This window comes from Moschus berezovskii, chromosome 9 (assembly GCF_049115385.1).
Source record: "Moschus berezovskii isolate FMDL1 chromosome 9, NW_MosBer_1.0, whole genome shotgun sequence".
Taxonomy (NCBI): domain Eukaryota; kingdom Metazoa; phylum Chordata; class Mammalia; order Artiodactyla; family Moschidae; genus Moschus; species Moschus berezovskii.
Genome location: NC_142468.1, coordinates 108,993,059 through 109,008,412, shown reverse-complemented (window position 1 = coordinate 109,008,412; position 15,354 = coordinate 108,993,059). Strand labels below are relative to the sequence as shown.

The 15,354-nt window shown below is 32.8% G+C and overlaps 1 protein-coding gene across 2 annotated transcripts in view; it reads left to right on the top strand.

Moving 5' to 3' along the window:
* The window catches only part of YTHDC2 (YTH N6-methyladenosine RNA binding protein C2), a 73,711-nt gene that overhangs the window by 50,764 nt on the left and 7,593 nt on the right, over nucleotides 1–15,354 (top strand). For both annotated transcript variants that reach the window (XM_088840139.1, XM_055435697.2), the window contains exons 21-26: nucleotides 1,101–1,227; nucleotides 2,309–2,514; nucleotides 2,859–3,054; nucleotides 3,918–4,027; nucleotides 5,750–6,042; nucleotides 10,623–10,800. In XM_088840139.1, the coding sequence (XP_088696265.1) occupies nucleotides 1,101–1,227; nucleotides 2,309–2,514; nucleotides 2,859–3,054; nucleotides 3,918–4,027; nucleotides 5,750–6,042; nucleotides 10,623–10,800 (1,110 nt within the window). The remainder of the gene's footprint in view (nucleotides 1–1,100; nucleotides 1,228–2,308; nucleotides 2,515–2,858; nucleotides 3,055–3,917; nucleotides 4,028–5,749; nucleotides 6,043–10,622; nucleotides 10,801–15,354) is intronic.

The following is a 15,354-nucleotide window of genomic DNA, read 5'->3' as shown; positions in this document are numbered from 1 at the left end:
GCCTATCTTTGCATAAAATGTTCCCTTGGTATCTCCAATTTTCGTGAAGAGATCTCTAGTCTTCCCATTCTGTTGTTTTCCTTTATTTCTTTGCATTGTTCCCTTAAGAAGGCTTTCTTATCTTTCCTTGCTAAATATTTTTTTCTTGTGATAACTTAATCTACTCTCTAGTCTATTAACTAAAATTGTGATCATTTCACAATATATACACATATTGAATCACTATATTACGCACCTAAAGCTAATGTTAAGTCAATTATGTCTTAATAGAAAAAGTTACTTTTGGGCCTTCCTGGTGGTCCAGTGGTTAAGACTCTGTGCTTCTAGTGCAGGGGCTGCAATTTGACCCCTCATCAGGGAACTGAGATCCTACATGCTGTGTGGTGCAGCCAAAAAACAAAAATTACTCTCAGATGAACTTATTTACAAAACAGAAATAGAATCACAGATGTTGAAAACAAGCTTGTGGTTACTGAAGGGAAAAGGAGGAGGGAGGGATAAATTGAGAGATTGAGATTGACATGTATACACTACTATAAATAAAATAGGTAGCTATTGAGAGCTTACTGTACAGCACAGGGAACTCTACTCGGTACTCTGTAATGACTGATAGGGGAAAAGAATCTAAAGAAGAGTGGATATATGTGTGCGTATAACTGGTTCACTTTGCTGTGCACAGAAACTAACACAAATTTTAAATCAACTATATTCCAGTAAAAATTACTTAAAAAATAAGTGTTCATGTCAAAAATGAAAAAAATTACTCTCTTAGAAACTTTAAAATATACCATACAGTGTTATTAACTATAGACCATGCTGTATATTACATCCCCAGGACTTATTTATTTTATAACTTTAAGTCTGTACCTTTTATCCCCTTCGCTTGTTTCACCCACCCTCCACTCCTCTAACCTCCCCGCTCTTGCAGTCATCAATCTGTTCTCTATATCTATGAGTATGTTTTTGTTTGCTTGTTTTCTTTATTTGTAAGAGAATTAGAAAAAGAAGAATTGACTTTGAGTGGTTAATATAATGATCTTCAATTACTTTGCTGCCTAACTGAGAAGTGATGTGTCTTTTGTGTAATTTTATTTTTATAGGCATGGCAGAAAGCTCGAAGTGATGGGTGGGAACGAGCCTTTTGTGAAAAGAATTTTCTTTCACAAGCTACCATGGAAATAATCATAGGCATGAGAACTCAGTTGCTTGGTCAACTTAGAGCATCAGGTAAAGTTTTCCTCCAAAGAACCTATTTCAACTACTGAGAGTACCCTGCCTATACCTTATAGTATAGTATAGTATAGTATAGTATAACATTCTTACGTTAACTAATGCCATCTTGCATTATCTTTATAACATTATCATGTTGTATATCTTTTGTTCATGAACTACTTTGTATTAACTTTGTAGACTTCTGCATGATATTAACTTTTGTTTGTTGATTAAAAAAATGATATTGTAGAAGCTGTGGGTGATAAATGAATTTTATAATGTTGGCAATAAACAATTTATAATATATTTTTGGGGAAAATAGATTTAGGAATGGTGCTTGTTATGTTTTATTGCTATTAATAAATAATTAGTTTTATGGAAGAGAAATTGCTAAAAATTAAGTAGATTGATATGAATGTTGTCCTTTATATTTTTGGAACATAAAGCAACTAGTAAGCACATGAAGGCACTTGATTTTTTTTTTTTAAGAGAATGCCAGTTTTGCTATATCATTTTAGAATTGTTTCTTTGAACTTCTTTTTGAGTGGCATTTTATCTTGAGGAAATAGAAGAAAACTACCTGAGCCTGGATTCCTAGAATAGCTCAAGTGCCAAAGTGAAATAAGGCATGACCCAGAGGATTTAGAGTTGTTTCAAATATGGGGAGATATGAAGGACTATTGAAATTCAAGCAAGAATACTTTATATTTATTTGACTTCACTTCCAGGATTAGTGTCTATTACAACCAACATGATATTAATACCATTCAGCAGAATATTTTAGGTTTTTAGGTATGATTTTAGGATGCTTCTGATAGCTGTTTATGGAGAACTTTGTTGCAAGAGTATGTATTTTTTTTTTAAGTCCACAACTTCCTAGTGTATCTACTGCTTACTTTAGTCTAAGTAAACCTGAACTTTCTTATAACATTGCTTCTATATGTTAAACTTCTCAGAAGAAATTTTATGAATTATTGAGAAATTTGAATCATTAAACTTATATCTGTTATACATTATTTTTTTTGTGAAAACCACAAATTTAAAAGTATATCTTGTGAAGTAGAAAAAGTTGGTGTGGTTTCTTTCATCTTTCTAGGTTTTGTGAGAGCAAGAGGTGGTGGTGACATTCGAGATGTTAACACAAATTCTGAGAATTGGGCTGTTGTTAAAGCTGCATTGGTTGCAGGCATGTATCCTCATTTAGTTCATGTGGACCGAGAGAATGTAGTGTTGGCAGGGCCAAAGGAGAAAAAAGTACGGTTTCATCCCACTTCAGTTCTCAGTCAGCCTCAATATAAAAAGGTAAAACTTTTTGAATGCTTTTTGGCCTTGAGGTAAAACTTGTCTAATTTAAATAGTTGAAAATCAATGAAGAATGTTCCCAATACCAACATACTTTGCAAAATTAATTAGTTATAAATGTACAATCAACACTAGAACAAAATTTTGATAGAATCGAAAGTAATGTGTTAAGTATTAAGGGACTTTTGTACAAACTACGTGAGCAATGATTTGCTTTAATTTTTGTTTGAGTAGTAATATATGCATCATCTATTTTGCTGAGGGACTTTGTACAGTTTAAAAGAATTACCAGTAAGTTAAGTGATAAATTCAGTTAACAGTTTTAAAATTTATTTTTCTAATAGATTCCTCCAGCTAATGGTCAAACTGCAGCAATCCAGGCACTGCCCACAGATTGGCTTATTTATGATGAAATGACCAGAGCTCATAGGATAGCTAATATTAGATGCTGTTCAGCAGTGACACCTGTCACTGTGTTGGTATTTTGTGGACCAGCTAGGTTGGCAAGTAATGCTCTTCAGGAACCTTCATCTTTTCGTGGTAAATATATTATGATGGAAATACAAATCTATTTGAGAGAAAAGTCTGGTTTTTTCTTCTCATTAAACCAAACAGAATTTGAAATTATAGAAATTTATGTGGTAGCAGCTCCCTTTTGATGTGTTAAGACTAATTAAAAAATACTAAAATATACTACTATTCTTGAAATTGATTTCTAAGGTAGTTTGATACTGATTTGTGCATTTTTGATTAATCTTGCTGATAGGAAGTTTAGTTTTCTCTTCCACTTGAATTTAAATGATAGTTTAACATAAATAAAGGTAATTGTTTAAAAGAAATGTTACCCATAATTCTACTACCTTTATACAGACACTTTTTAATATTATATACTTTTTCTGTGTGTTTAAATATTTTAGGTATTTCACCCTAAAATATTTCCTGTTATTTTTATATTCTATTTTTGTTTCACAAAATATAAAATATAGAAAACATTTTTAATATGTCATATAAATGTTTGGAAAATATTTTGTCGCATTAAAGTGACAATGCATTTAAAATATTTCTTTATAGTTGGATATGCTGATTGTTTTCAATTTTTTGTTATTTGGTGTTTCAGCAAATATTTATTTATGTCAGTTATTGTGCTAGGCATTGAGGATGTAAAAATTTGAGGAAAAGATTTGAGAAATTCTGATATTTAGAATTTGAGTAGAGAAATAAAGAATGGCCAGATGCTGAGTTTTAATTTGTGACCTACTGTGTTTAGAGAACTCTCCACACAAGTTGTTAGTATATCAGGAGGATTTGTGTAAATGCAGAGTATCTGTATTGGCTTACTTTTTTTGCTGTGATGTTAGATAGTAAAAGTGAATTTCTTTTCCTTTCCTTACGTGTTTGAACAGTGGATGGTATTCCTAATGACAGTAGTGATAGTGAAATGGAAGACAGGACTACTGCTAATTTGGCAACTTTAAAACTTGATGAGTGGCTCAATTTCAAACTAGAGCCAGAGGTAAGTTGCTTTCTAGTAATGTGATAGATTTTTTTCATTCAGTTGTATGAATTATACACGGTGTGATGAAAATTGTCTCTTAACAGTGAATGGAAGAAAATTGTCTCTTAAAAATTGAGCCCTTAGTGTGAGAGAATAGAATACACCTTGTTTTTCAGTTTTCATAGGGCCCTATTACATTCTTTGACATGTTGCAGTTTATTCCTATAGAGGATTTGAAAAACCTAGGTGTCACTCAGTATTTGAGCATGGTGATATTTGAATATGTTTGTACATATAGGAAAATACTGAGTATTGGGTACACAAGAAATTCTTTTATTTTATATAACTCTGTTTAAAGGGAAAGATACTAGGTCATTCTGTTTTCTCTTTACATGTATCTCTCAAATAGGAAGATGAATGTTTGTTATCAAATTAAAATTTTTCTTGACAAAGCCTTCCCTTAATTCTATCTTTACTTTTAAAGATCATTTTATATCCTTTTGGGGGACAATACGAACTGTCAAAAGTTGATACTGGCTAGAGCTACTTTATTACATGCATTCCTTCATCACTCAACCTACTGCAGTCTCATTTCCATTCCCGTTGATTTTTCCCTTCACTGAAACTGTACTTGCCGTTTTCGATGGTGTCTCCTCCATGTTGTCAAAGCCAGATTGCTGTTCTTGATAAATGTGGCCTTTCTCTCATAGTTAACACTATTGCCCACACCCTTCCCTATTTTCCTTCCTCACCCCTGTCCAACTTCTTTGTCACTAGTTTCTAAAATACTCCTCTTCCCTGATTCTTCTTCTATCTAGAGAGGCTGTTCCTTCTTAGGTTCTTTCATGTACCCTTTTGTATGTGCTTGTACCTTAAATGTTAGATGTTCACCAGTAGTATGTTCTTTACTCTGTTCTTTACACTGTCTCTGCACAGTTTCTAGGGGCCTTACCTCTGTGTGTAGACTTAGTAATCATTTATACATTGATAACTTCCAGGTACATCTTATCTGTATCTCTAACTTAGGATTTTCTCTGTATTTATTCAGCTGCTTTCTGGACATCATCATTTGGCAGTAAAATAAAGTATTTTAATGAAATTAAATGTATTTTTTCTTTATTTACCCTGCTGTTACTTTTCCAGTATTAATCACACTTTACCACACATTGTTTTTCTTTCTCTCTCATTGGACTGTGTAACTTGATTTTGTGTTTCTAGTGCCTCAAAATGGTAAAGAAGAAATTTCATTTTTTTCATGCAGCAGAAGGAATGAAATTGATAATAAAATATATGAAATGTGAAATGTGTCCTTTGGAAACAATTTCAGACCAATAAATAATTGTTCTTGCAAGTGTGGTACATATTTTGCTGTTACCTATTTGAACTGAGGACTTCCTTGATAGCTCAGTTGGTAAAGAATCTGCCTGCAATGCAGGAGACCCCAGTTCGATTCCTGTGTCGGGAAGATCCACTGGAGAAGGGATAGGCCACCCATTCCAGTATTCTTGGGCTTCCCTTGTGGCTCAGCTGGTAAAGAATCCACCCACAATGCGGGAGACCTGGGTTCAGTCCCTGGGTTGGGAAGATCACCTGGAGAAGAGAAAGGCACCCACTCCTGTATTCTGGCCTGGAGAATTCCATGAACTGTATAGTCTATGGGGTCGCAAAGAGTTGAACATGACTGAGCGACTTTCACTTTCACTTTCATTTGAACTGAAAAAAAGCTGTTTTTTTTTACAGGCAGCCAGTTTATTGCTGCAACTTAGACAGAAGTGGCACAGCTTATTTTTACGTCGAATGAGAGCTCCATCCAAACCTTGGTCTCAAGTTGATGAAGCTACTATAAGAGCAATTATAGCTGTTTTAAGCACTGAAGAACAATCTGCAGGCTTACAACAGCCATCTGGGATTGGCCAAAGGCCAAGACCTATGTCTTCAGAAGAACTTCCTTTGGCATCATCTTGGAGGTCAAATAATAGTAGGAAAAGTTCAGCAGATACTGAATTTTCTGATGAGTCTACTACTGCAGAAAGGTAAATTTACAGCATTTTATTAAAATGAGATATTTTCTCTAGGAAATAGTTATTTATCATAGAATCACATGCTTTTATAATATTTAAAAATTACTTATAATCTGAGATATGCAAAAAGGTTGCAATAAAATGGGAAAAATTTATTACTTTTAAAACATAATTCTTTTAAGTGTTAGATAATATGAAGAATTTCAAGCTCCTGGGATCTTGAATTATTTAAAAAGGAATTTTTTTTTTGGTCAGGAAAAGCTCAAAATGTTTAATTTTCAGAATTTACAAATTTAGGGTCTATGAAAAAGATAATAGCATTTTTTATTATGCATTTTAGTTTATATATGTCAAGTCATAATCTTTCCTAGATACCTCACAGCAAAAAGTGTTGGCTATGGCCATTTAGAAGAACTGTCTCCTCCCAACTCTTACCTAGATATTAATAAAACTGACTGGTTTTTGCACAGAAAAGTACTTTATTCATTTGTTCATATATGGACATATTAAATGCTTAGTTAGTGTTCTTGGTGTGAGGCATATAGCAATGTATAACAAAAAACAAATCTCTTCAGAAAGGTTACATTTTGTTGAAGAGAGGAATACATACATTAAAAAAGTAAATTTACTGTCTTGGCAAAATTTCTTAGAATTTAGCTAAATTCTTTTATCCTTTCTATCATTTGGCAATTAGATGTGAATTTTTTATTATACGATTATTGAGAGCTGTTATATTGAATCATTTTTCCAAAATGTATTTGGTGATATAATAGTATTTATAGTGAATGGTTGGCCATGGTTTAGAAATATTTCTGGTTGTAAAAATGTTTGTTAGAACCCAATTTGTATTTCTTTATATCAGTTAAATTTTTTTTTTACCCTGATAGAATGGATAACAGAGACAACATTCTTGCCTGGAATGCTAGTTTGAACAATATAGTAGATATTATCTCTGTGCTGAGAATATTATTTCATTGTTAAAAATTGAAAATAGAAATAATGGAAGTATAAAAGATATATGATGCTTATTGTTTTTCAAGGATCAGATGGAATATTTAGTACCTACCATCTTTTGATCATGTTTTACTTATTTGAATGAAGCATAAAGGCATGTTATCAGTTAAGACTTCAGTAAAAATAATACATGATGGTTTCCAAGTTTTTCATATATAACATTTTAGGAATAATTCAACAAGTTGCTTATAATAATATGTGTCTCTAAACCTTTTTCTCTGATGTAGATACTGCCAAGCAAAAAGAAAATAGTAAAAAATACATTTTCTACTTAGATACTCCTCACTTTTTAAAAAGATTTTTCTAAAAATTTCCTTGAACAAGGGTTATTTCGAATACGTGAATACATTTGCATAGAAATTATGTGGTAGACTTATTTATAGACTTCTCTGTAAAAAAAAAATATATATATATATGTTCAGAGAAACTATTTATACACACATGTGTTTATATACATATACATACATACTATACACATACACTTATGAGGAAGATTTTCCTATTTTCTTTATAAAAGTAACATATACTCGTTTAATAAAAATTAGAAATACAGGAGAAATCATAATTATAATAAAGTGTAATATTGGTTACGCTTTAGAAACTGATTATCTTATAAATTCATTTTTTCTCCTGTGACACCAGTATCTGCCCTTTTCCTTTCCTTATAGGTTGTAGCCTTGCTTTGTTTATTCTCTTATCTGTTGAACAGTGAGATAAAGAATTTCATATACTTTTAGGCTTTGTAGTTTTACTAGACAAGGCCTGAAACTGATGTAGCTTGGTGAGGAGTAGACTAAGGACTCTTCTGAAGATGTATTTTGGAATGGAGGATAATCTTTCTTTATAATCTTTCTGGAATTGCTTCTTGAAGAAAAGGTATTTAGAGTTTTCACACTAGGATGACAAAATATAGATCAGACAGTTTCTTTTAATAAAAACATTTTATTAATGAGGGTGGGATGATTTGAGAGAATGACATTGAAACATGTGTGTTGTCATATGTGAAACGAATCAGCAGTTCAGGGTCAATGCATGTTACAGGATACTCGGGGCTGGTGTGCGGGGATGACCCAGAGGGAGAATAAAGGGAGGAGGGAGGTGAGAGGGGGGTTCAGGAGGGGGAACTCATGTACACCTGGGGCGAATTCATGTCAATGTATAGCAAAACCAACCAATATAATATTGTAAAATAAAAAAAAATAAATCAAAAAATAAATAAATAAAATAAATAAAAGGCTAAAAAAAATAAACAAATATTATTTGCAAGAAAATAAAAACATTTTATTAAAGTTATTTTTAAAAGTTTAAGAAACTATTAAAACATAGAAATTGCCCATATCCCATTTTAAAATTAAACCAGTAGTTTTAAATTGTCGTTTTTTACATAATAATTTGCTTACAAAGAATAAACATCTTTTCTATAAGAAAAATGAGATATAACTGAGTTATCTGAATTCTTTGTTTCTCTTAAATGAAAATGTAGGTGGAAGGGTTTATACAAATGCTTTGTTTCTACATGCATGAAATTTGAGGGGGAGCCAAAATTTGGGGAGGAAGAGAAATGCTAGAATAGAGCACAGAATCAAAGATCAAATTGGAAATTGCAAAAGTAGGCATTTAGTTCTATTGGAAGCATCATTTTTATTTTAATAAGATATTACCCTCAATTAAGTTCTGTTACCTAGTTTTCAGGTAAATAATCTGCCAGGGTAAGAATGATGGAATTTTAGAGGTATAACTTGATAATTCATTGAACTTCAATTCTCAAAGACAAAAGCCCTGAAAAGTTGGTTTTTTATATTCATCAAATTCTTAATAATTATTCATGTTTATTCATTATATATTTTGTTAGCATTTTTAGGCTTTAGCTATTTTATTTCATTTGTGAAAGAAATATTGAATCTAAGATATTTATTGAAAGAGAAGCAAAATGTGGGGATAAGCTATTTTAACTTATTTTGAAGGCAGAGTAATTATAATTGCAAGACTCAGTGGAAGTTTATGAACTGTTTGTGACTTATTCTTTTTATGTTTTTATTTATTATATATAAACACAGCAAAGTAAATGATTGCTGTTCAGTCTTCTAGTTGTGTCCAACTCTTCGTGACCCCATGGACTGCAGCACTCCGTGCCTCTCTGTCCCCCGCCATCTCCTAAAGTTTGCCCAAGTTCATGTCCATTGCATCGGTGATGCCATCCAGCTAGCTTATCCTCTGACGATTTTCACCTATTTGCTGTACCTACACAATTATTTTTTTCTTGCTTCCTTTCTTTTTTTGTTCATGTATTTCAAAATCATTCTCTCACATCATGTCATTTTACTCCTCTGTATTTAGATTTGCATCTCTTAAAAAATAGAGGCATTTCTCCTACACAATCAAAATCTAATAATCAGTCCCAATAAAATAATCATTTCCCCAATTCTCAAACTATATTTATTTGAAACAGCATTCAGGGAGGACTCACCCATGCACTGTATTAGGGTGTCTTGTTTCTTGAATCTCTTGTGATCTAGAGCAGTTAGATCCTTTGTTGACTTTTCTTAGGAACCTTGGTCAGTGGTATTATGAGATGTACCACATTCTGGATATGTCTCTTTTTATTGCTATACCCTGCATATTTCATGGATGTGGTTAGCTCTCAAGGCTTGATAAGATCCAGTATTTTGGCAAGAACGTTATTTTTTTCTTTTGGCAAGAATATTTTATAGGTAATGCTATGAACTTTATATTATACTGCTTTCAGTTCAGTTCAGTTCAGTCGCTCAGTTGTGTCCGACTCTTTGCGACCCCATGAATCACATTTAGGAAGTACTTAATGTTTTCTTTGTTTTTTAATGTCTGGTTTTCCACTGAGATGTATACTTTAAAAAAAATGAAATTATTGACTGCCATTTTTGCTTCATTTATTCATAGAATTTGAAAACAGAAGAATCTTAGCATTTATCTAGTTTAATCCCTTTATTTAACAGCTAAGGATATTAAAGCTCATTTAAATTAAAAAACTTACACCAGGATCACCTACCTCATTAGTTGTAAATTTAGTTCTGTCTGAAAATCCTCTCTCCTGACTCCAGTCCAGTATTATTTCCATTTTGCCATGCTGTAATTTTTAGTATGCTTTTGAAATCTGTTTGGTTTTAAGATATATGCAAGTGGAAGAGAGGTGGAATAGGTGATTTTCTAGTAACGGCCATTAGCATAGATGTATTTAAATAATTTTAAAATGTTAAAAGACATTAGGCATCAATATATGACATTATAATTGTTTAGGATTTCTTCTAGACTGTCATAAAAGAAGTTAGGAGTTTTGTAAGGGAAATAATACTTGGGTATCTAAATTAAAATTTTTTATAGGTTGTTTTTAATGTATTTTTGTATTGTTTAAAAAAAATGTTATCTTTGTAAGTGTACCCTATTAGTACAACCCTTTCTTCTAAATGTAATAGAAGAATGAAATTGCCTTTTAAAATACTATTCCATAAATCACAGAATCATTGAACTTTGGTTTGAATGGAGTCTGCTTTGTATTATGATCTTATGTGTAACTGATTTTTGCTTCCTCCTTTTCACTCAAGAGTACTGGTGAAATCTCCAGCTCCAGCACTACACCAACCTCAGAAGTATAAAGATAGAGGAATTTTGCATCCTAAACGAAGCACTGAGGACCGGTCAGATCAATCTTCTGTGAAATCTACAGACAGCAGTAATTATCCAAGTCCTTGTGCTAGTCCTTCTCCTCCATCCTCAGGAAAGGTAGAGTATCAGGGATTTGTACCACATCTGGTGTTACATATTTAAACAAAATTATAAATAATTCTGCTTTTAAATCACTAATCATGGCCTCTGTTCTAGATACAAATAAAATTGCGAACAGTAAATTTTTTAGTTTTTCCTGCTTGCCGGGTATTTTTGGTCGGTATCATCCAGGGAAGTTTTAACACTAGTAAACCATTCCCTGATGGCATGTGGCTAAGCAGTTCATGATTCCCTTTCTGTATCTTTAGAACCTTTCTTTTGTTAAATACAAATGACAAGAGGAATTTCTTAAATAAATTTTATTCATACTTTCAGAATTGAAAACAATGATTTCTTTCATTCTTAATTGATTTCTTCAATTCAGTGGTTATATTAAAAATACAACACTAGATGGGATTAGGAAGATAAGGAAATGTTGATAAAGAATTGAGAACTATGTATCTTTTAAAAAGTTTGTGATATGAATGATTTCAACTATTTAGAATAATTTTAATACCTGAATAAGTAGTTAGTGTTTTTTAGCTATGTGATATAGTTCTGGTGAAAATATCTGCTAAAATACTACTATTAAATAAGAGGAAAAGAAATGTTTTTGCAGATTTATACTCTTAGGTTTTAAGAGTATTTTTGTTTTTAAATTTAAGTGCCTTTATTAAGGCATTCAGTTCAGTTCAGTTCAGTTCAGTCGCTCAGTCATGACCGACTCTTTGTGACCCCATGAATCACAGCACGCCAGGCCTCCCTGTCTATCACCAACTCCCGGAGTTCTCTCAAACTCCTGTCCATCGAGTCGGTGATGCCATCCAGCCATCTCATTCTCTGTCGTCTCCTTCTCCTCCTGCCCCCAATCCTTCCCAGCATCAGAGTCTTAATTTACATGGTAAGATTCAGCAATTTAAACTGTTCAATTCAGTGAATTTTGACAAGTGTATGCAACCATGAACTGTACTATAGTCTCATGGAGAGCATTCCCATTATTCCCGGATTCTGGCAACCACTAAACTGCTCTTTGTTCTTAAAGTTTTGCCTTTTTTGGAACTTCCTGTAAATGAAACGTATATAACTTTTTGTGACTGGCTTATTTGACTTTTGAAATTGATTTGAAAATTATTGAGTTTATTATACTATTATTATATTATTAGTTATACATTATATATACATTAATATATAATATATCGTATTTTATATAATATATATAACATATGTTATTATATAATATTAATTATATAGTATAATTATATAACATAATATAATATAATGATATATATTAATATAATATAATATTAATATTATTATAAATATATACACATTATATGTAATTCTATTTAACTTATATTAAATTATATTTATATATAAATTATTACATAAAAATATACATATAAATTATATCTAAATTATTTACATATAAATTATATATAAATAATAATTTATATATAATATATATAATTATATAAAAGTTATATATATAATTATATAAAATTATATATCTATAAATTATATATGAATTTATATTAAAACATTTAATTCAATTATGTTCAATTATATTAATAATATTTTAAATTATAAATATTATACATTGTTTATATTATCATATTATGATATTAATATTATATAATATATCATATAATATATGTTATATGATATTAAAATAATTATATTTATTATATTGTATTATAAATAATGTAATTATATATAATATGTAATATAAAATATATATTTTATAAATGATAATAATATATTATTATTATTGACTGTGCCAAAGCCTTTGACTGTGTGAATCACAATAAACTGTGGAAAATTCTGAAAGAGATGGGAATACCAGACCACCTGACCTGCCTCTTGAGAAACCTATATGCAGGTCAGGAAGCAACAATCAGAACTGTACATGGGACAACAGACTGGTTCCAAATAGGAAAAGGAGTACGTCAAGGCTGTATATTGTCATCCTGCTTATTTAACATATATGCAGAGTACATCATGAGGAATGCTGGGCTGGAAGAAGCACAAGCTGGAATCAAGATTGCTGAGAGAAATATCAATAACCTCTGATATGCAGATGACACCACCCTTATGGCAGAAAGTGAAGAGGAACTAAAAAGCCTCTTGATGAAAGTGAAAGAGGAGAGTGAAAAAGTTGGCTTAAAGCTCAACATTCAGAAAACGAAGATCATGGCATCTGGTCCCATCACTTCATGGGAAATAGATGGGGAAACAGTGGAAGCAGTTTCAGACTTTATTTTTTGGGGCTCCAGAATCACTGAGGATGCTGATTGCAGCCAGGAAATTAAAAGATGCTTACTCCTTGGAAGGAAAGTTATGACCAACCTAGAAACACATTAAAAAGCAGAGACATTACTTTGCCAGCCAAGGTCCGTCTCGTCAAGGCTATGATTTTTCCAGTGGTCATTTATGGATGTAAGAGTTGGACTTCGAAGAAAGCTGAGCACCAAAAAATTGATGCTTTTGAACTGTGGTGTTGGAGAAGACTCTTGAGAGTCCCTTGGACTGCAAGGAGATCCAACCAGTCCATTCTAAAGGAGATCAGTCCTGGGTGTTCATTGGAAGGACTGATGTTGAAGCTGAAACTCCAGTACTTTGGCCACCTCATGCGAAGAGTTGACTCACTGGAAAAGACTCTGATGCTGGGAGGGATTGCGGGCAGGAGGAGAAGGGGACGACAGAGAATGAGATGGCTGGATGGCATCATCGACTCAATGGACATGAGTTTGAGTGCACTCCGGGAGTTGGTGATGGACAGGGAGGCCTGGCGTGCTGTGATTCATGGGATCTCAAAGAGTCGGAATCGACTGAGCGACTGAACTGAACTGATATATATAAATACACATAAGTAATAATATTTATGTATATTAATAATATTAATTATGCAAGTGGAAGATACTATAATTGGAAGATTAATTAATAGTATATAGATTATATTATTATTATTTTATAGTTATTATATTATTAGTTTATTACTTGTTATTGCTGGATAGTAAGTATTCCATTGTGTGGATATATCCTGTTCAGTTCAGTTCAGTTGCTCAGTTGTGTCTGACTCTTTGCGACCCCATGGACTGCAGCACACCAGGCCTCCCTGTCCATCACCAAATCCCAAAGTTTACCCAAACTCATATCCCCTGAGTCAATGCTATCCAACCATCTCATCCTCTGTCGTCCCCTTCTCTTCCTGTCCTCAATCTTTCCCAGCATCAGGGTCTTTTCAAATGAGTCAGTTCTTTACATCAGGTGGCCAAAGTATTGGATTTCAGCTTCAGCATCAGTCCTTCCAATGAACACCCACGACTGATTTCCTTTAGGATGGACTGGTTGGATCTCCTTGCAGTCCAAGGGATTCTCAAGAGTCTTCTCCAACACCACAGTTCAAAAGCATCAATTCTTCGGCGCTCAGCTTTCTTTACAGTCCAACTCTCACATCCATACATGAGTATTGGAAAAACCGTAGCCTTGACGAGACGGACCTCTGTCGGCAAAGTAATGTTTCTGCTTTTTAATATGCTGTCTAGGTTGGTCATAAATTTTCTTCCAAGGAGTAAGCATCTTTTAATTTCATGCCTGCAGTCACCATCTACAGTGATTTTGGAGCCCCCCAAAATAAAGTCTGTCACTGTTTCCATTGTTTCCCCATCTATTTACCGTGAAGAGATGAGACTGCATGCCATGATCTTAGTTTTCTGAATGTTGAGTTTTAGGCCAACTTTTCACTCTCCTCTTCTGCTTTCATCAAGAGGCTCTTAAGATCTTCGCTTTCTGCCAAAAGGGTGGTGTCATCTGCATATCTGAGGTTATTGATATTTTTCCTGGCAATCTTGATTCCAGATATATCACAGTATGTTTATCTATTCACCATTCATGAACCTTGCTTCTATTACCCTTCAGTCCTTTGTTGATGTTGGTTTCTTACATTTTATTTCTACATGTTACAAATGTCAGAATATATTAGTTTTTATTTTACACAGTCAGTTACCTTTTTATCAGAAGTCAAGAAAATGTCTTTTATATTTACTCAATGTCTACCATTTCCTGTGGTTTTTATTCTTTTGTGTTGACATGAATTTCTATCTTGGATCATATACTGCTGCCTAAAAACCTTTTAACATTTCTTTCAGTACAGATCTGCGTGAAATGAATTATTTTAGCTTTTGTGTAAAAATTCTTTTTCACTTTTGTTTTTGAAAGATATTTTTACTGTGTATACAATTCTAGATTGACAGATGATTTTCTTTCATTACTATAATACTATCACATGTACTTCCCTGATAGCTCAGTTAGTAAAGAATCCGCCTGCATTGCAGGAGACCCTGCTTTGATTTGTGGATCAGGAAGATCCACTGGAGGAGGGATCTGCTACCTACTCCAGTATTCTTGGGCTTCCCTTGTGGCTCATCTGGTAAAGAATCCGCCTGCAATGCGGGAGACCTGGGTTCAATCCCTGGGTTGGGAAGATCCCCTGGAGAAGGGAAAGGCTACCCGCTCCAGCATGGGGGTTGCAGAGTTAGACAGGACTGAGTGACTGACTTTCACTTTTATAGT